Source organism: Lineus longissimus, chromosome 4, assembly GCF_910592395.1.
Source record: "Lineus longissimus chromosome 4, tnLinLong1.2, whole genome shotgun sequence".
NCBI classification, from domain to species: domain Eukaryota; kingdom Metazoa; phylum Nemertea; class Pilidiophora; order Heteronemertea; family Lineidae; genus Lineus; species Lineus longissimus.
Window position 1 is genome coordinate 15,142,496 of NC_088311.1, and position 22,765 is coordinate 15,165,260.

Sequence of the window (22,765 nt, forward strand, 5' to 3'; positions counted from 1 at the left end):
CGAATATGAAGGTTTTTTGCGATGGTCCACCCTATATTCCTGTCTGTCCCAACTGTGTTCTCAGTCACATGATGCGACATTTTGGAGATGCCACGTTTCATTTCGTTTTTCTATAAGTTCTGGGATTGGGAATGTGGAACACATATAGTTCAAACGATGTCTGCAGTGGGTACTGAGACAAAATGGGAAACTTACCTATTCCCCAAATCTCTTACCTGTTACCCTGGCATGGAACATGCTTCTGTCGTCACACCACTCGGGATACATTGTTATTTCGACTGGGGTGATGTCACGGATCATGTAAACACCCATACAATTCATTCGATTCTGCTTTGTAATGATCAGGAGAGTGTGGTGGGTCTATGCCGCACGTGAATGATACAGCAATCTATCAGGATCAGGTTGAGGCCAAATACGTGGACATTGGAGGGGTTTCAGTGGATAGCCGGAGCATTTTTTATACTGGGGAAACTTATTATTTTCTCAATCTCTAAAACCTGGCATGGAACATGCATCTGTCATCACGCTACTCGGGATACAGTATCAATATCCCATGGCAGTGTCAAAAAAAAGAAACAAATACTTTTTTGCTTCAGTTGAAAGTTCCTTTGCTCCTAGACTGCCTACAGTGGTTTATGACAAATAAGAACAAGAAGAATACTAACGGTATCGTTATCCGACTGATTTCTTTGTAAATGATACACCAGATACTGTTTGGCCTTTGCCTCTAATTTTCCGATTTGTGCCTGTCTGTGGCCAAGGGACGTGTTGTGCACACTGCAAAAGTGAAGAGTAAAACTGTCATACAGGATATACAATATGAGCTCACCTACAGAGAGGAAAAAGTGCCCAACCAAACATGTATGAAAATCTTACACAAAATAAGGTTAATGCATGCCAAACTAAGATTTTATGAGGACCGCCCGTCATAAACTGTATGCAGGAGCTCCCCAACGTAAAGTTTACATCACTCTTTTGGCAGAGAGTTCACTAACATCTATGTTAGGCAGCCAACATAATTTTGATTTGATGTGGAGAGCACCACCCAAATTTCAAATTCATGCTGGCGCATAGACTTTATGTCGCATTGGTCTTTCGTAAATCTATGACATAATGATGTAAATCTTTGGCGGAATGACTTCAGCGAATTTCAAAGAATGTATGACCTATTTTTTACGTCCGTCATGCAATCTGCGATGTAATGATCAAGATTTTTTTTCGGTTTTGACGTCATAGGCCTGTCACACCTTGACAATTTAGCCAGTGAATGCCGACGTAACAAAATTTCTCTAAAACGCTGGCATACGCTGAACTATCGATGTTTTCTTAAATTATGGGTGTATACATAGCGTATTCATAACGAGTTGGACGTAAACGTATGAGTAACTTATGTAAGCGTTTCGATTATATAGATAACTTATACCAACAAATGCTTAGCGTGTTGCCGGCGTTCACAACTTATGCTCAACAATAGTCTCACTTATGCACAGCGCACGGCAGTGCACTCGCCGACGATCACGTGTCGTAGCCTATCTCAGCCTTGCCGGATCCCCCATCTCTCGGATGACATGGATATCTGCTCACCATGGAGTATGACGGGTTCCTCCTGTGAACCCCATTTTTATATACCAATTCCCCTAAACACTGCCAATACGCCATTATACGGTAAATGTAAGTTAGAAACACGTCCAGTAAGTTCTGTGGTCGTCCGGAACACGTCAAATACGTCTACATACGTCAATATGCGTTGGAGATAGGTTTCACATTGGTTCAAAGCACGTTACTCATAGGTTTGGGTACGCTAGACATTATCTCGACGTATTTCGACTTATGATGAGTAACTTACAAGTAATGTGTGTGAACGTGTGTAAACGATCGCATAACTTATGGCGTGCATATGCGGGACGTATGAGCCATACGCTGGCATAAGTTGAAAAATTTTGTGCATGTACAAAATTTTTCGACGACCTCGCCGTACTACGTTGTATACCAGTGTGCTTCAGCGTGCTCTTAACTTATACAAAACGTACCCCAAACTGTTTGACGTACGCCAGCGTATTCGCCAATTTTTTCAAACGTTGGTATACGCTGGCTAAATCGTCAAGGTGTGACAGGGCCATCAGGTAAGAGCAGTGATGTTCCAAGTGTGTCTGTCTTTGTTGGCAAATTTTCTGTTTTTGGTGTTATTCTGATAAATCTCAGGATGTCAATAATACCGAAGTTCATTGTATACCGAAGTTCAAGTATCAGCTATGCTCTTGGCAAGAAACAAATTTCTCCCTCGATTTTGACTGAAGTATACTTTTGCCTGACATTCAAGACAAGTCAACTTCTTCTCCATGACCATTTCCCTGTTTTTACCTTCAAAATATGAAGGATTGGTATTCATTGTCACCTTCAACAGATGACCACATAGGACATCAGAATCATCTTTGAAAAAAAAGTGTTTGGTTGTCAGAGCAGGGGAACCACCAAACTCCAGCGCCTGGGACAGTTAATCAATACATCAGTTAGCTTTTTTAAGACAACCTAAAATAAAGGACCATCTACTCTACTTCCTACCTAAGCTGGTTCCTCTGTTTGATAAGTTGTTCTTTCCACTTCTTGGACCTCATTATTTCATGTTCAAGAGATTCACTATCTTTCCTAGAAGAAAAAAAGTTTGGGTTTATTTCAAATGCTGTTTCAAAAAGAGAAGTTTGAAAAAATGATTAAAGTAATTGATACCAAATTAATTGATGCTGCTTCGGTTTTGAGAGAAATGGTGGCTCCACATGAGCAGCATTCACAGGACCTAAATCTTACCAACTAAATTACAAATAAATTATTAATCAAATAAGCTATTTATTGGTAATAAGTTAGCAAGAAAAATCTTAACAATTATTTTCTTAGTAATTTATTGGTCAGGTAAAATGTAGTAATCAAAAAAATATTTTTTTTTTTTCTTACAAGAAATTTATAAGAATAATCTTGCTAAGATTTAAATTGCTAATTTATTGGCAAAAATAATCTGATTATTAAGACTTTTTTTCTATCAATTATTATCTCAATTGAAAATTACTGAGAAATTTCTTAGCTAATGATTTCTGACATACAATAGATATGCAATATGAGAGTGAAACTCTTCTGACCCAAATAAATACTTGCTGGCTCCTTTACTGTATTTTATTTATCTTGAAGTGCAGATTAGGACACTTTTAGTTTTATGTCATAATTACCTGCACGTTTAAACAGTCACTTTGCAGACTTGCAAGCACAGTTGTGACCTGGCAGAGCAGGTATTTAGGCGAAATGCATATCACAGTTGATTGTAGCCCAATGGAGTAATTAGCTTTATAGACAAGCTTCCTACATCTGACCCACAATACCTGATATCCTCATCGGAAGGCAAATATTCTCCATCACTGCTTTCAATACTTTTTAAAGCCTCATCAAGCTGCTGGCCAATGAGAATATGGCCTCGTTTCCCAAGGTCATCAAACCTGCAATTACAATGAATTTTAGAAGAACAAAATTATAGATTGCAATGCTATATTACATCGAAGGAATCAAATCTAAGTAAATATGTTAGTAATTTCATGACCTAATTCTTCTACATCGTGATAGTAGTAACAAGCAATGTCATCCCTGGCTTTTGATTTAACTCTTTAGGCGCCACGCCATACTGTCCTAATCAGCCCACCTTGCATTGTGCTGTATTGCTCTAACCCACCCCGGCTCTCCTGCGCCATCTAAAGGCTAGGTTAGGAACCAAAACAGGGTTCCCACTCTAGTGGTCCCCTGGGAACACATTACAAGTAAGAGGGTTAGGCTCAATTTTCTACCCCTTGCAATGTTTTGCTATTTTATCAATGTATCATACATGTAGAGAGGGCCTCGAGAGCACAAAATATTAATATTACCAAGAATAAATAAAGACTAAGAACTTGGAACTTCAGAAATGATAAAAAACTCAAGGTTTTTTTAAAAAGGGTGGATAAAAGTTTACTGAACACGATCAGATACTCAATGTTATTGATTCATTGTAAAGATATTACCAAGACAAACAACATGATACTTTATTCTTTATTTATACTTTACTATATACTTTACTTTATACTTTACTTTTACTTTATACTTTATTACTTTAAATGTAATTTTATTTGCTAAGTTTTTATCGGAAGGTATGGATTCCGTAAAGGGCACACTTTTATCAAAAACTCTTTCATGTGGTTTTAACCCATTAAAGCTGATGATGGGAGAGGCTGTCCCTCACTCTTTGGCCCCTTGCCGCGCGGAGGATGGTGCCGTTGACAGTCTGCGCTGTCTCCTGCGGGACGAGGGCTACGGGGTCAGGGACTCCCCCTCCCATCGCTTGGTCAAATTATTGCTCAGGCATTAACTGTGTATATGATACTGTGATTTTATGTATGTGTTCAGGCATCATATTTATTACCGTAATTTTATGTACTATGTGTTCTTCATGTATATGGAGGTTTAATAAATAAATAAATAAATAAAATTCAGCTCTGAACTCTAAATGATAAAGGAGATACAGCGCAATAAAATTCTGACCCTGATGAGATTAGACCTACCCGATGGAAGTTCTCAGCTGCCAAATTATGTGGAGAATTGTAAGATCTGACCCTTTAATTGAGATTTCACCTTTAATTTGTGCGTGATCAATGATCTTCCTAGGAGCTGAGGGATGGCCAAGCTTTAAGTCCTTGATGATGATTCATACAAGACATTTGAATTTGGCATACTCCTAGCGGACTATTAAATGATCAATGGAGATGAGTTCAGGCCAGTTTTTTTATTTGACGGTGGACTTCAGCCACAAAAAAACGCAGAAAAATAGCATCGCAAAGCGAGCATAACCCCTCAGCCTATCAAGGTTGAAGGTGAGATAATGGTGAAGTTGGCTTAGTGGAGTGGCTAGTTTGCATATGGAAATTTAAATAGTGGAAACCTATTTTGAGGATGTGAGCGTGGCGGCCATATTGAATTTCGAATTGCGCTGATTTTCGAAAGGAACCTTCCCCTTACAAAACTGCATTAGGCCTACACTCACTAAAAATTGATTCCATCCTCCAAGCCGTTCTCCTCGAAATTGACAGAAACCAATATCAAGCACGTTGCCCTGGTGACCATATTGAGAATCAGAACGAGCCGGTTTTCGAAAGGAACCTTCCTCTAGTCACCCCCAACGTACATACCAAAAATTAATTTGATCGGACGAACGTTCTTCTCGAAATTGACGGAAACCGATTTCAAGCACGCCGCCCTAGTGGCCATATTGAGAATCAGAACGAGCAGGTTTTGGAAAGGAACCTTCCTCTAGTCACCCCCAACGTACATACCAAAAATTAATTTGATCGGACGAACGGTTTTCCTCGAAATTGATGGAAACCAATTTCAAACATGCCGCCCTTGTGGCCATATTGATAATCGGAACAAGCCCGTTTTCGAAAGGAACCTTCCGCTAGTCACCCCCAATCCAAAAATTGAATTGATTGTCAAAGCCATTCTCCTTGAAATTGACAGAACCCAATTTCAAGCACGCCACCCTAGTGGCCATATTGATAATCGGAACGAGCCCGTTTTCGAAAGGAACTTCGCTCTAGTCACCCTCAACGTACATACCAAAAATGAATTCGATCGGACGAACGATTCTCCTCGAAATTGACGGAAACCAATTTCAAGACAACACAGGTTGGGTTTTGAATGCAACCTTCACAACTTAGGCAGATATGGGAGAAATAAACGCATGCTGTACCCTGAATTAGGCATAGGTCTACAAAAATACTGCTTTTTCTACTTATTCAAGACAGCTACATTGATATAAACCTTCACTAGCATGTCTTTCAAAAGTTATCATCATCTAGAAATGTCTACCAGTAAATCCACGGCGAGTGCCATAGAAAGTGAAATTATTCGCTGTTTAATATGCCAGAGTTTTCAAATTTGTTATTCTCGTCTGCTAGCTCTGTTGTAACCATAGTGGACAGTGACTTGCTGACACTATCACTGTCCGAATCCCCACACTGGTCACTACAGAAGCCTACTCATCCATGAGGTCTCCTACAGTGTAGGGACAAGAAATTACAATCATTTCCGGGTGCGTATATGGTACCCAGGTCATGTGTTACCCAAATATACTTGCAAAGAGGATTCTCTGCTGCTTATGTCGTATTTTCGAAATATTCCCTGAATGCAATATTTTCCCATCCTGAGCTTCAGGGCCATTCGCTCACGAACAGTGAGGGGAGCTTTAGATAGGACAATGTTCTTCAGGTCCAATGCCGACTCCCGTGTGTTTTTTATTCCACGCAGGGAAGCCGATCAATTTTTTCGACATGATTAGTTCATGCACCTGATACATTTTTGCTGCTGCGATGTTAATAATGGAAATGATGTTGCGTCAAAATAGCGGGGCGACATGAACTCGGATCTCAGCGTGCACTCACGTATGGCATTAACATTCGTTATTGGGGAGGCCAGTGACACCCCTAGAAATACAAAAGTCAATTATACTTACTGCTTCAATTCACCATTGGACAGCATATTAGATGAACCCAGGCTGTTGCAGACCCATTCTAAAAATGGAAGAATCTCTTCTTTTTCAAACATCCAGTCAAAGCTCTGCGATGTTAGGCCCTTGGTCCAAGTGTAACCAATGTCTGTTACAGACTCCAAGAAGTGGGAACCATTCATGGCTGGACTGAAAATGTTTTAAGTTATGATATTTTAAAAATTTTAAATTTCAAACCTCCTAGCTTGCAGGTAACTTCACCCATACTTGAAATAAATGACAAACTTTGAAGAAGAAATGAAAATTATGACTGACTGTAACTAAATCATGGCGGCAACGCCTTTCAAGGGTTTTTTGGACCTTGTTACTGAAGTTTCAAAAATCAAAACACATGACATTTTGGCCAAACTGATCAAATGTCGTGTTGCCATTCTTGTCCAAAATAAATTGATAGGGTAGGAAGGACGGGATAATTGTTTCGTTTTTTGGGGTTTTTTTTCCACACATGTGATGTATGCAAGACTCATTTTACCTCTATGACCTTGAAAAGTAGGTCAATTCAAAAACCTGTACGATATTTGATGTATCCTTGTGTGGAGAACCCACCATAACAATTTCATTGAAAACAAGTCATTCATAATACAAGAGAGATATCACACTTTTTAGGTTTCCACTTATGGCCCCCTGGTGGCCAAGTCAAAAATCAGATCAGACCAAAATTCAGTGTCAGAGACAACATGACATAGGGAGTCATGTGTGCCAAGTTCATAGCTTTAGCGGTTAAGAAATGTGCCATAGTAAAATAGTTACACTCAAACAGGCAATATACACCATTTGACCTCTGTGACATTTAAAATTACTTCAAATCGAAAGCCTGTATGAGATGCGATGTATCCTTGCCAGGAGAACCTACCATAAAAATCTTATCGAAAATGAGTCACTCATATTCATAAGAGAGATATCACACTTTTTAGGTCTCCACTTCTGGTCCCCTGGTGGCCAAGTAAAGAATCAAATCAGACCGAAATTCACTGTTAGAGGTCTCCTGACCTGGGGGTCCTATGTACAAAGTTTCAAGTTCATAGCTCTAGCAGTTAAAAAATGTGCCACTGTTTTTTGAAACAGGATACAGACGACGATGACGACCACGACGACAAACAACGAAAGACGCAGCAGTGTTGTAGACTCCCCTACGGTGAGCCAAAAAAAGGCCTTCCTTTGGCGAGGGCAATCAGCTGATGGTTTGCATTGTTTACTAACATAGCCGACCAATCACAATGCAAGAAATGATCATGTGACCTGCAAAAATAGAAATGACAGGAAACTGTCTTGTATCCATTCCCACAACAAATCTGCGATCATCTGGCCAATTAAGTATGCAGCTAACATTATCTGGCTCCTCTGACATTTAAATTTGCCTACTTTGAAAGGAATCTGCGACACAGACGCGTATTTTATGCTGTCTGCAGCATTCAGCAAGGAAGCCCTTTTGAATTTGGTCGTTGGGACCGCCCAATCCAGTGGTTGTGGTCTGGGTACTGGGGTGGTCGTGTTACCGGGGGCCATGTATGTCTGATGTATTGGTAATTAGAGAGGAAACCGTTCAGAACCGGCCAATCTTGGTCGTCATAGGCGGGTGGTCACCGACCGGGTTCCACATGATACTGTACAGTCTGTCTCAATTGGAAAATATGGACATGGAAGCTTGTATATTTTTACTTTATGCCATAGAATAGGATATGTAAACAAACCTTGCCTGTGAAAAGGGTCTTTTCAATATACGTAGTCGTAGGCTACACGCATATGATTTTCTGGGTGATTTTGCTATTTTTGAAACCTAGCGGCTTCGACTCCAACGGAATTTTGGAACATTTGGTGATTCCTTGGCTGCCAACTTAGGCCGCCATTTTTTACGCTCTTCCACTATTCGTGGATAAGATCACAGGTGCGTGAAGATGCTGGACACATAGCCCCTATTAAATGATAAAAATAAGATGGGAAACTGATATATGCATTACGATTTCAGTAATGCATACATATTTTTTGTTAAGTTTTGTTTAAAGTGACCGATTGTAGGTGTATTGACTTAATGATCATATTGACGCGCCTGTGATAAGATAGTGTAATGAAATTTAACAGCTACGTCGGCAGAGAGAATATTGTGATGCATAATCCGCGTGCAAAATGAAAATTGATTCTAAGGCGGAAATGTGACAAACCTTTGAACAAGTTTGAGCAAGAGTTCCCTTTAGATTCATTTCAAGGTCGGGGTGAAGCATGTCTGAAGTACCTCAGCAAAGGAATACCAGGGTAGGCTTGCTTGTCATGGTTTAGGTGGTTGAATCACAGTGAATTGATAGGCCTATCTACATGGGTTCCGATCTACATATATTCAGCTTTCCAATGATAAACACAGGGGGTCATCCTATTTTGCGTCCAGTGCCAGTGGCGTCCGGTGGCGACCAGTGGCGTCCAACGCGAAATAATAGTGTGTATATGGTTAAAAATGTTTTCTTTAGATTCATTTAAAGGTCGGGGTGAAGCATGTCTGAAGTACCTCAGCAAAGGAATACCAGGGAAGGCTTGCTTGTCATGGTTTAGGTGGTTGAATCACAGTGAATTGATAGGCCTATCTACATATATACTACAATCAAGATGTACAGACCGGGGGAGCTGGCGGTACGTACCCATAAGTCTTTGCGGTAGTCTCGCGCGTACCGGATATAACCCATCAAGCTTTTCTCCTTCAGAGAAATACTGCGTTGCGCTCAAGTGCCTTAAAAGGCTGTGAACAAAATTAACGTTCGACCAATGAGAAAGCCACATTACCCTGCATACGAGGTTGGACGCGTGATCACTTAGTGACAAGTAAAAATAGAATCAGACCACATGTTTCTATATGTCAGAATGCTGCCGACTGCCGTTTGCGCTGTAGTACACGTGTGTTGTCCAAATTTTCGATTTCAAGCAAGTTTAAGGCCAACCTCGTGTCCACCAGACTAATGCATAATTGGCAGTTGAGGGCAACGCAGTATTTCTCTGAAGGAGAAAAGCTTGATAGGTTATATCCGGTACGCGCGAGACTACCGCAAAGACTTATGGGTACGTACCGCCAGCTCCCCCGGTCTGTACATCTTGATTGTCGTATTCAGCGGTCTACCTAATGCGCGTCCGGAACAATTTGTGCGCCCGGAGCGCGTCCGGAAGAGAAAGTGCGCGTCCGGAACAATTTCCTTTGTAAACATGAACCTATTGTTGCATTAGATGGCTTAAATAGCATTTTAATTCCATGTAGAGAAAATAAAATTGGAAAAAATCTCCTTGGCATGCTTGGTGACTTTGTATTTTACAATTTTCAGCGGGGTGATTTGGGTGTTACACAGCCAAACTCATACCGACTTAGACGACCACTACAGGAGAAGGCGCGTAAGGAAGTTGGGATATGAGTATGGCATTAGTAATTAACCACCTTGCTGAAAATTGTAAAATACAAAGTCACCAAAAAAAGATTTTTTTCAATTTTATTTTCTCTACATGGAATTAAAATGCTATTTAAGCCATCTATAATGCAACAATAGGTTCATATTTACATAGGAAATTGTTCCGGACGCGCAAACAGAGTTCCGGGCGCGCATTAGGCGGACCCTATATTCAGCTTTCCAATGATAAACATATGGGGTCATCCTATTTTGCGTCCAGTGCCAGTGGCGTCCAGTGGCGTCCAACGCGAAATAATAGTGTGTATATGGTTAAAGATGTTTTCAAGCTCCTAGAGACCTAAAACACTTTCAATAAACAAGATAATTTCCCTCTCCATGCATACTGCGTTTCTCATCGGCAGTTTGTAATTTCACGATGCTGTGTAATGAGTGTAAAGAGTCGAAATAACTTGTGAATGATGGCGTGTGCTCTTCAATGTCGCGTCGAATGTTTTGCAGGGCATTATCGAATTCACGTTCGTCAATGCATAAAGCCGTCGTTTCCGAATATATTGGTTATAAGCGAATTTCGATCCTTCTCGGGAATGTTTAATTCTATGAGTTTTCGTTTCGTATTTTCCTGCAAATGCCGAGGAAAAGTATGAATGTTGATCCGTTGAATGAGTCTTTTAATGCTTTTGTTAGTGCCTTTTTGGCTCACCGTAAGGGGAGTCTATATGATAGCGCTGTGTCCGTCGTCGTCGTTGTCGTCGTCGTCGTCGTCGTCGTCGTATCCTAACAGTGGCACGTTTCTTAACTGCTAGGGCTATGAACTTGAAACTTTGTACACAGAATGCCCTAGGTCAGCTGACCTCTGACACTGATTTTCGGTCCGATCTGATTCTCTGTTTGGCCACCAGGGGGCCAAATGTTGATATCTAAAAAGTGTGATATCTCGCTTATTAGTGAATTGTTTTCGATAAAACTTTTGTTGTAGGTACTCATAGCAAATATACATTTTATATTATACGGGCTTTTAATTTGACCTTGTTTTCAAGGTCACAGAGGTCATATGGCGTAAATTGGCCATTAGAGTGTAAACTATGGCACGTTTCTCAACCACTAAAGCTATGAACTTGAAACTTGGTACATATAACCCCCTATATCACATAGCCTCTGGTGCTGAATTTCAGTTTGATCTGATTCTCAACTTTGCCACCAGGGGGCCAAAAGTGAAAATCTAAAAAGTGTGATATCTCGCTTATAAGTGACTTGTTTTCGATAAAATTTTTATGGTAGGTACTCTTAGGAAGAATACATCACATATCGTACGGGTTTTTAATTTGACCTACTTTTCAAGGTCACAGAGGTCATATGGCGTAAATTGGCCGTTAGAGTGTAAACTATGGCACGTTTCTTAACCATTAAAGCTATGAACTTGAAACTTGGTGCATATAACCCCCTACATCAGATAACCTCTGATGCCGAATTTTGGCCCGATCTGATTCTTTATTCGGCCACCAGGGGGCCATAATGGAAAAAGTAAGAAGTGCAATATCTTGCTTATTTGAGTGAATTGTTTTCGATAAATTTTTTATGGCAGGGACTTCTAGCAAGGATACACCACATGTCCTACGATTTTTGGATTTGACCTCCTTTTCTAGGTCACAGAGGTCAAATGGCGTAAATTGGCCGTTAGAGTGTAACTATGGCACGTTTCTTAACTGCTGAAGCTATGAACTTGAAAGTTGGTACATGTAACCCCCTACATCAGATAATCTCTGACACTGAATTTTGGCCTGATCTGATTCTTGATTTGGCCACCAGGGGGTCAAAACTGAAAAGGTAGGACGTGCAATATCTCGCTTATTAATGCCTTTTTTTTCGATGAAATTTTTATTGCAGGGACTCTTAGCAATCACACGATATTGATCTTGTTGAAGTCATAGACAATTATTGGTTGGATCATAAACTTATATATACTGCCCTGTCTTATTACTTGACATCAATACACATCTAAAAAAAGTCTTCATGCCTGATTGTGTTCACCATATTCACCTGTAAACTAAGCATGATCCTGCCTACTAAAAGATGTATACGGTGAGCACAATGGCCCCTGGCCGTTTCATCTTCATCCGAACCCACGATAACATTTGAAAAGTCCAATGACGAAACACCCACATCGCATTTAGCTTGGCTTGGAGGTGCGAGAAAAACCGTTGGTAGGTGACGTACGATCCATCCCAATGAAGATACCTACATCGTTCCTAAGAAAATCGGAGGTTCCTGTGATGACTTACGTAAAAGTTTCGAATTTTTGAAGACTGTCGTGGTCAGATAGGCGGGTCCCAGGTTAAATGTGCGGTCGACACTCGTATAAGTAGGCCCTATCACCCCATTTTATACTGTTTTGAGAGGGGTAAAATGATTATAATTGGACATCGACTCTAGCTTAGATTTAGAAGCGGCTGTCCGTTAATTGAGAAAGTATATCCAGAACCAGAAGTCAAATGTACTAATTACATGGCTTTTTCATCACTGTCTCACCAAGACATTACCACTTCACTTAGTGTCTCTCCATAAATCAAATGTGTCAATTTTTATTTATTTATTTATCTTAATTCATTTTAATAATAAATAAATTGAATCAATAAATTACCTGACCTTTTTCTCACTGCCTCATCACAATTGTGTCAACAAAAGTGTTTCAAAGCTCACATTAAAAGGGGGAAAAATTTTTGGAATCCTCGAGAAAATGAAGAAAATGGTTAAATGTTATGAACTAACTATAACTTTATTGATTCTTGAATACAAAATTACAAAATTCCAATTACGATCGTTTCGCTATATCGCCTGTTCACTACAAGCCAGTTCGCTACATTATGCGGTCGTTTTTGCTTCGTATATTTTTATAATGTACATTTCATGAAATTTGAAGATGTTTGTTGAGAAACAGATGATAGTTTAATCGAATTGCGGTCATTTCGCTATACGACCATTTCGCTACATGCCAGTTTGCTGCATAGTTCGGTCGTTTCGCTACATATTTTTACCTTTTTAATGGGTCATTGCAGTATCAAAAGTCTTTGATACACTTTGTAACAGAGCCCGTAACAGAGGGGGCTCCCAGTAATGATTTTTTAGTGCCGCACGGGATAAAACGCACGGATACAGAGAAAGCAGTTTTGAATTTAAATAGTGTCAGTATATGCAAAGGGCCGCACATGAATTCCAGGGAATTTTTTATGAAATCCGCTTTAAAAAAGATAAGAAATACGCCGACTAAAATCATGTTTTATAATCCACGCAACTTGAGAGAACAAAACAAAAACATGTTAGTTTTTATAAATAAACTTTAATCGTTAAGAAAGGCATTTATGATATATTGTGGGCTACATTTACAGGCAATGTATTTTATACCAGGCGGCCGCAGATCCATACACAAGAAAGGAAGACACGGTAGGTGTGCAGAATGGTGCAAATGGTGCAAATGGTGCAAATGACAGACTGAGTTACATTCGGGGGTTACTTCCAACACCAAGTTGTATAGCACACATGCAATTTTGAGACGTACTGACTGAGAAGAAAGAGTTTACAAAAAATAAAGTATTGGGGATTATTTCAGTGTCCCCATATATTGCAAATTTGCATTTGCAAGTATATTGAGACACGCATTTTATCATGCATGCGTCCCCGTGCTCCATGTGCCAACCTGATGCAAGATCCTGATTCCGCTTTTTCTATAAACCCAAGGAACGGCAGCTAAAACAAACATGGCGTCCAGTACTTTTGCTGGACGCATACTAAGATCGGTGATGATTATTGAAAAACTAGGTTTGCAAACTCCACCAAACTTCTAAATCTTGTTTATTGAAAGTGTTTTAGGAGCTTGAAAACATTTTTAACCATATACACACTATTATTTCGTGTTGGACGCCACTGGTCGCCACTGGACGCAAATTAGGATGACCGAACATAGGCTAGGCTAGTGTAGTGAGGAAGATCATAATTGGCCGCCTTGCTTGACTCTCGAGTCGTGAAATTTGAGTGACTTCAACAGGCAGACAGTGCATGCAAAATTTCCAAAAACTATTCTATACCGAGCTACTTAATTTAAAGTTACTTCTCATGTATCCATTGTCCAAGTCGGATCACAAATAGTCATATAAAGATGAACTGCATGAACAAAAACAACAGAAGCGTCCGTGTAATTTAAAAGTTTTAAAAAACGCAGTGGATAGGCCTAGGCTATTTGACCGTGTCACGGTTTCACATTTGTTTTTGCTATTTTGCCGGAACTTCCCTTCGACATGCGCAGTTCATGATTTTCGAACTTGGATAATTAGTTGAAATCGGCAATTTTGACTTGTGTATATCTGGTGATGATGTTGGAAGGATGCCACAGTTGGTGACAAATTTATTAGTCTTTCGGTTGTTGAATGCGCTGTTAAAGCGTCGAATAAGAACAACGTGGATATTGTGGATAAAATTTTCTATGAAAGTGCGGTGTTACCCATTGTGCAGAAGACCGGTGTGCGTCGTCTGGCAAAATAATATTTCGTGTACGACTACGATTGCTGTAGGGCCTATGGCCATTGCCGGCAGACAGTAGAAATAGTAGAAATCTAAAATATACAAGTTCGAAAATCATAAACTGCGCATGTCAAACGGAAGTTCCGGCTAAATAGCGAAAATAAAATGAAATCGTGACACGGTCAAATATAATCCACTGCATTTAAAAAATGCCCTCTAGAGGTAGCCTAGGGCCTACGGGACCCGTATTCCCAGTTCACAATGTTAAAGGTAGGCCTACAGGAGTTATTTTTCGCATGCCCAAAACGTTTTTGTCACTCAACTGCGGCTTAGAAATAATACTCTTCACAGTGACACTACAGTGCACGCTTCTTTGATTAAGACAACGTAAACAACCAATATTTACTATAGTAAATCGTGGGAATGTGAGAATATTTCACCACGACCAATATTTACTATAGTAAATCGTGGGAATGTGAGAATATTTCACCACGACAAGTGAAGAAACATTAGACAAAGGGCTTCATTCATACAAAACATCCATACATAAAACTGTGTAGGCCTGCATCAGTTAGATTAAGCCAGCGTGGACGGGTGGATACCACGGAGGATTCAGACCCCTTTGACCCTGGTTCGAAATCGAAGATCCACTTCAGTTACTTTTTAGCTCAGCTGACTAAGTCAGCCGAGCTTGTCAAATAAGTTGTTCAGCGGCGTCCGTCTGTCCATCCATCCATCCATCCATCCATCCATCCATCCATCCATCCGTCCGTTAAACCCATGGTGCACATTTTGTAACCGTAAGACTTAGAGACTTCAATTTTGCATTTCTGGATACTTCTGGTCAAACTCTACTTTCAAAACAAAATTTGTCGCCATTCGACCTACTTCCTGCGAGCGAGAGTGCATGAAGGAAACTGGCCTATATCGGCCTAGGAGCAGCAGAATTAGTCGAAATATGCTCTAATATTAAGATAAAATTCTTGAAAATCTATTTTATTGAGAAAAAGTTCAAAATTTTAACAGGAGAGGGCGCTACCTGCCTTTTAATTATTTCTGCCGATTCATATTCCCGCCCGATGACGTCAGCCATCAATGAAGTCTCCTATTTGCCAGTTCTCAAAACATGGCAGCTACACAACAAAAGCAGTAGCTCCAGGAATAAAGCCTGCACCACACGGTGAAAATTTGCGTGATGCAAGTGACACGCGTGCATGTTGCGACAGGCAAATTCTCACTGTGTGGGGTCGTTTTTTGCTGCGTATCTTCCTCGCGTGTCGAGACGCAGCCGATCTAGCATGTTTGATATTTTCTCGACACGCGAGGAAGTTAATCACCGTGTGGGGGCTACCTGCAGCAATGTTGCGCGAGTTCGACGAATCACAACAAGCAGCTCGGTCACATGATTTATAGGTCAGTCACATGATACCAAAATGGCAGCGCCCGGGAACTGTCAAATCCTATGAGAAGTATTATGGACCAAGAAGACCAAATTGCCCTTATTCTCCTGCTGTTACTCCGTCGGAGGCGGCGGCGGAGGCGGCGCCGCGTGGACCGTAGTCTTTGGACAAGGCCATGGATTCAGAGAAGAGAGGATAAGGGGGCCTATGCAAATCTAATTGCTGAATTGCTGTCGACTCAATGGGAGCTGCCATTTTGGTATCATGTGACTGACCTATAAATCATGTGACCGATCTGCTTGTTGTGATTCGTCGAACTCGCGCAACATTGCTGCAGGTAGCCCCCACACGGTGATTAACTTCCTCGCGTGTCGAGAAAATATCAAACATGCTTGATCGGCTGCGTCTCGACTCGCGAGGGAAGATACGCAGTAAAAAACGACCCCACACAGTGAGAATTTGCCTGTCGCAACATGCACGCGTGTCACTTGCATCACGCAAATTTTCACCGTGTGGTGCAGGCTTAAATCACTGTTCACTTCAGCTTCGTAATCGATTGTACCCCCACTTTATTGTGTTTTGTGTGGTGTTCCTATTCAATCAACGATGTAAGGCCTTATTATGTTGGTTTTAATTGAGAAGGTGCATTATAAGCGGCATACGAAATACCGAAGCGGAGACAAAATGGCGGCATGTTGTTTACGCTATGTGCAATAATCTTGGAGTTCAATGACACTCAAGTACCCAATTTTCTGCTTAAAAAGTAATCTGGTAGGCGATATTATCACTAGTTCGTTTCAGTGGTAGTCATAAGGTCTTTAGGGACTAAATTCAGAAATTAGTTCTTGAATATTTGGCGACATTTCTGTGAAAACGATATCGGAAGTGCATGCTCTGTTCGCGATGACATCGCCGATGTATTTTGAAGTGGAGAATTCCCACAGTATGTGCAGTGAATCGGCATGATTATGTTCGCCTATTATGTTTTAGTTCTACGATTCTTTCATGAGTAAAAAGTAGACATTCTAAGCAATACAATAATGTCACTCCCATAAAAATTGATTGGAAATTGAGGGAGCTACGGCATTCTCTTCGGCAACTGGCAGCGCTGAAAAAATACATTGCATACTGTACAATACCAAATGGCACATTTTAAAAAGCGCTCATTGGACAACGTAGGGAATCACCAGAAATGACGTCATCGCTGGTCTAAATAGAAAACTACGGTGGCGCAGTAGAGCACAAGAAAAGGTTTAGCATTAACTTCGTCATGCAAGCTTCAGCAACAAAACGATTTCTCATGAATGATTTATTTGATCATCATCAGCTTGTTTCCCCTGATAGATAAAAAAATGATTTACAATTTCCATCAAAGTTTTCTGTTTTGTGTATAGTCACATGTTATTTAACTGGCAAGGAGCCAAGCAGTTTTGAATATTCGCGGGAAAATACTTCGTACTTGTAAACGAGGCTATGACAATGAGTATCCTCATTCATGGCATAAACTTCATGTTTCGGTAAATATTTTCATACGATGATTTCACCCGAATTATGGTCAGGATTGAGGAATGAACAGTGGCATAATTATGTCAACCAAAAACATTCGTACCGTAGTGAACGCAAAAGGATATCAAATACCATGAAGCATGCCATTTTCATGCATAATGAACTAAACACCGGGAAGATATTAATGATATTAACTCAGCTGAGCGCCAGGCCCTTGGGCCTCTTGTTTAACTTTCTGCCCCATGGATTTTTCTTCTAAATATTGTGATCATATTTCTTCATTTGTTTCAAAAAGCTGACTTTCACTCCAAAATAACAAACAATATCATTCATCTTCCGTATCTTATAAAACAAGTGTCAGATTTATAAGATTTTCAACGACATTTCATGATATAGTCTTGTCACGTACACAGGGCCGGGGATGTTATACCCCGCGGTGAATACTCGATGTATACTGGTATTCAAAAATATAAGTTACAAATTATAGTTCCGTATATATACTGATAGCGCACTAAAACGGTATGGGAGAAATGCCGTACGAACGAGCTAGAGATACGGGAATAGTGTGCACATGTGCAAAAGGACTCCTGTACCTTTAGCATTCTGCCCTGGTACGGATACGGGTCCAGTACCTCTAGCAAGCGCCTTTAAAAAAAGACCAACGCGCCCCAGGTGGCTGAGAGAAATGCGAACACCGAAACACTCTTCAGGAGTCTGCCAGAAACATGATAGTATACGGCGAAACAGTGGCGCTGCCGCCAGTCTGTCACTAGAACACCAGAAGTGCTGGATCATGAGTGTAGGTACACATACAATTGCACTTTTCGTAGGCCATGTCCAACCATGCTGACTGATGGAATACAATGTATCCATGTTCGTGTATGTGCACTGATGAGAACCTGAAGAAAGCAAAATAAATGCAAGTTAAATTTCCGAAAATAAATGAAAAAAGCCCTCCCCCATCAAAACAAATAAACCTACACCGCTATTTGTGGGGAGGACATACTAAATCAAATGCCATACGCCAGCTCTCACACCGTGGACGTGAACAAAACGATAATAATAATAGGCCTTGTACAATACAAGCACGTGGACAATCGAAAGGAGCAATACATGTGAAAACCTCCCTAAAAGTAGAAATATAATCTGTAAAAGCACACAAACTAACAGAGAATATTCACCTAAACTCCATCATGGATTATCTGATGAAAACGAGCGTAAATACAGAGAATTTCTGCTATTCCGTCCTGAAAGCCGCCTCAAAAGATTCCAAACCGCCATGTTTTTCTTCCACGTAGGCCTGCTCCTGACCTTCTTTGATCAACATGACGTAAGCGTGGTTTGAGGTTGATCGAATTTTATTCGCAATCTCTCATCTAGTGGATAGTCAGATTGGCCTTGCGGCTTGGATGTCGTGTTCAGAATCCAGAGGCTAAGAGTCCAAATACGCTTGATTCCATTTTCTTATTATTTTGGAAAACAAGATAGCATTTTTTTGGAACATTTGCCCCTGAATACTGTCATCTCGTCTGTGTTTCGTCATTAGTTACAGGTATTTTGTAAGAATACACTCGAAGCTTGATAGCATTTTTATGCGCCCGCCAATGCGTAAAGCATTGCCATTGCGGAGGCATTATGTAAAAACAGATTTCCGTCAGGCGTCTGTAAACTTTTCGTTTCCGCCCATTTTAAGGAGAACGCTTTTAGCGATAACCACGAAACATTTTTTGAAGGTTCCTTTCGAAAATGGGCTCGTTCTGAATCTCATATGGGCTCCAGGGCGATGTGCTTGAAATTGGTTTCCGTCAATTTCGAGGAGAACTGTTTGTCTGATCAAATTCATTTTTGGTATGTACGTTGGGGGTGACTAGAGGAAGGTTCCTTTCGAAAACAGGCTCGTTCTCATTCTCATTATGGCCTCCAGGGTGGCGTGCTTGAAATTGATTTCCATCAAAATCAATTTCGAGGAGAACTGTTTGTCCGATCAAATTCATTTTTGGTATGTACATTGGGGGTGACTGGAGGTAGGTTCCTTTTGAAAACAGGCTCATTCGGTTGTCAATATGGCCAAAAAACCAAACCGGGCACTCAAATTCAACAATTTTTGTTGTCTTGGAGAGCTCTAGCGTCAGGCGTCTGTAAACTTTTGGTTTCCGCTCATTTTAAGGAGAACGCTTTTAGCGATAACCACGAAACTATTTTTATGGGTTGACCTTTACTAAAGGAAGGTTCCTTTCGAAAACGGGCTCGTTCTGATTCTCATTATGGCATCCAGGGCGGCGTGCTTGAAATTGGTTTCCGTCAATTTCGAGGAGAACTGTTGGTCCGATCAAATTCATCTTTTGTATGTACGTTGGGGGTGACTAGAGGAAGGTTCCTTTCGAAAACAGGCTCGTTCTGATTGTCAATATGGCCACCAGGGCAGTGTGCTTGAAATCAGTTTCCGTCGATTGCGAGGAGAACCATTTCTCTGATCAAATTCATTTTTATGCCCCCGCCAATTCGTAATGCATTGCGGAGGCATTATGTTTGTTCGTCCCGTCCGTGCGTTTGTCCGTCTGTGCAACTAAACCCAGTCAGCTATGACACCAGCTGTTCGGGGTTTTCTGAAAAACACTTTACTTTCCTAATACACCAACTGAATGCGCTCACGGGGGCATATGCCACGCCCTGCGTTGCTCTTGTTGTTGATTTCTTGGAATTATTGTTTCATTTCCCAATACTCCTTGTGTGGTGATCAAGATGGCAACTTGCTGAGTCTGGATTCTATGTTGATAAGCTCACTAGCACTCACAAAGTCTCACCAGTTCACAAATAAGTGCTTGGCGATGCTGGATAGTTCATCTTGGGTCTACCTGCCCCATAAACAAAACGCATGTGTTTTCAATGTGTGCATGATGATTGAGCCAAATTTGCTCTGTCTTCCAATCTGACCATTCAAAATGACAGCTGATCACTCCGATGGAGTAGGCCTGGAATTCTGTACAATTAAGTACTCATGAAATATTAAAGGTCATATATCAAGGTTTGAAAACATGCTTGATACTCATGAAATATGTTGAGGGTTAAAAAAACAAGATCCCAGACATTAAAAAAATTCTAATAATAAAGTCATTATTTAGTTATTTCAATTTTCAATTTTAAACTATTTGAATTTCCCACCACACACAACTTTAGATTAGTTCCACATGTGGCGGCTAGGGATTTTTTGATGACGTAGATCAGGCCAGTCAGAACAAAGCAAGATGGCTTCCGCATACAGTTCAGAGAGTGAGAGCAGTGAATTTGAGGATGTTTTGGTCGATACAGAAGGATATTTAAACGTTGAGCCGTACATGTTCGAGCCATTAATATCACTAGATCATAATGAGAGTGATCATTCGGACGAAAGTGATTAGAATTTGTGGTTAATCAATTTGCATGGCAGACCTGCCGATATAGCAAAGAAGACATTGATAGATGGTTGCAGATGCATAACATGTATGATTTTTGAACAGACTAATGTTGCACAATATTGTTTCGCCTCGTCTGTGTTGTATCGCCAGTTATGTCATGACGCTGAACTACTATTGAAAAGTGACGGTATTATGCACAATCATCTTGACGTGACGATATAATGCCGTGCAACGTTAGATAGGCCTAGATGTCAGATGACAATAATCTGTCATTGACAGTGGCTGTCACTGACACTGACCTGTGTCGCTGTCACCTTGCTATGGCTGGAACACAAGAAGACACTATGCGGTATCACAGGCCCCAATAGGGCCTACACATTATGTATAACAACCGACCTCAGCAGCCTCGGGCATTAAATGCAATTGACATGGTTGGAACAGCTGTTTTTAACAAGTGGCATTTAATATTCAGTTGGATGCAGATATCCGGCTTCATGTGATAATCCGTATCGATAAAGTGATCACTGCAAAGTTTGGCCGAAGGCCCAGGCTTCCAACACTCCAAACGTTTGCACTTCCGAAACCACAGCTTCCTCCTCTCTCGTTCAACTGGCTTTGGAAATTCATGAAAATGGGTCCCATCCGTCATTCGATTGTTCTTTGTGCTAGCCTTGACACAATTCGGAGCCACACAATACACCATAGTGAATGAAACACATTACTTCCAGGTGTGCGTAATTAATTAAGGCCCTCCTGCTTTTATGATTGCATGACATGTACAGATAACCTGATCTACATCACAACTTTTGCTGAACCCGCCACCTGGCTCTAACAAGCCAGTTGCTAGCCTGATTAGGTAATCAAGTTGTCAAACACATAATTGGCTATATCTTCAAAATGGATGGAGCTAATTGCATTTGGTTTTCTGTATTGTATAAAGTGTCAGGTACACTTTTGAAATCGTCTTACAGCAGAAAATGGCAAAAAACCTAGATATATGGCCTTTAAATGAATTCAGTGAAAGGTAGCTCGGAGTCATTGTCAGGGTTCTATTTAATTGATCTGAAGCAAAATAATGGTCCTGGTTGGGGTAAGAACTCTAAATTTTGATGTTTTGGTGTCTGAGGTTACACGACGACGTAGGGAGTCATGTGTACATTGTTTTAGTGGAGACTTCTCTGGTTTTCCACCATAGGGTAAAATTACGTACTGAAAATAAATCCTAGGGTAAAGATACATGTACGTACCCAAAAAAAATCAGTATGAAGTATGAACATTTATTTTTGGCTCACCGTAGGGGAGTCTATACAATACCGCAGTGTCCGTCGTCCGTCGTCGTCCGTCGTCGTCGTCGTCGTCGTCGTCGTCGTCGTCGTCGTCGTCGTCGTCGTCGTCGTCGTCGTCGTCGTCGTCGTCGTCGTCGTCGTCGTCGTCGTCGTCGTCGTCGTCGTCGTCCGTCGTATCCTAGTTCAAAAACAGTGGCACGTTTCTTAACCGCTAGGCCTATGAACTTAAAACTTTGTACACATGACCCCCTAGGTCAGATGACCCGTGACACTAAATTTCTGTCCGATCTGATTCTCTACTTGGCCACCAGGGGGCCAAATGTGGATATCTAAAAAGTGTGATATCTCGCTTATTAGTGACTTGTTTTCGATGAAACTTTTGTTGTAGGTACTCATAGCAAATATACATCTTATATCATACGGGTTTTTAATTTGACCTACTTTTCAAGGTCACAGAGGTCATATGGCGTAAATTGGCCGTTAGAGTGTAAACTATGGCACGTTTCTTAACCACTAAAGCTATGAACTTGAAACTTGGTACATATAACCCCCTATATCACATAGCCTCTGGTGCTGAATTTCAGTTTGATCTGATTCTCAACTTTGCCACCAGGGGGCCAAATGTGGATATCTAAAAAGTGTGATATCTCGCTTATAAGTGACTTGTTTTCGATAAAATTTTTATGGTAGGTACCCTTAGGAAGAATACATC

General features: G+C 40.7%; 2 protein-coding genes across 4 annotated transcripts in view; one reads left to right on the top strand and one right to left on the bottom strand.

Annotated features, from left to right (window-relative positions):
• Positions 1-623: 623 nt before the first annotated feature.
• Positions 624-8,343, bottom strand: LOC135486769 (HAUS augmin-like complex subunit 3). The gene is made up of 5 exons (XM_064769867.1): positions 8,266-8,343; positions 6,521-6,703; positions 3,369-3,482; positions 2,563-2,646; positions 624-777 (listed from the first exon to the last, which is right to left on the bottom strand). Exons 2-5 carry the CDS (start codon positions 6,694-6,696, stop codon positions 624-626), a joined length of 528 nt encoding a protein of 175 aa, XP_064625937.1. The 5' UTR covers positions 6,697-6,703; positions 8,266-8,343.
• Positions 8,344-8,699: 356 nt separating this feature from the next.
• LOC135485978 (uncharacterized) overlaps positions 8,700-22,765 on the top strand; it is a 128,584-nt gene continuing 114,518 nt past the window's right edge. For all 3 annotated transcript variants that reach the window (XR_010446661.1, XM_064768416.1, XM_064768417.1), the window contains exon 1: positions 8,700-8,824. Coding sequence is in view for 2 of the 3 variants with exons in the window: in XM_064768416.1 (XP_064624486.1) it covers positions 8,792-8,824 (33 nt within the window). In the remaining variant the exon portion in view is untranslated. The remainder of the gene's footprint in view (positions 8,825-22,765) is intronic.

What these genes read in the sequence shown, in the direction of transcription:
- LOC135486769 (XM_064769867.1), bottom strand. Translation starts at nt 6,696, where the DNA reads ATGAATGGTTCCCACTTCTTGGAGTCTGTAACAGACATTGGTTACACT. An exon ending in TCCAATGGTGAATTGAAGCA is followed by an intron (nt 3,483 to 6,520) that starts GTAAGTATAATT and finishes TTGTAATTGCAG; the next exon opens with GTTTGATGACCTTGGGAAAC. An exon ending in AAACAGAGGAACCAGCTTAG is followed by an intron (nt 778 to 2,562) that starts GTAGGAAGTAGA and finishes TCACTTTTGCAG; the next exon opens with TGTGCACAACACGTCCCTTG.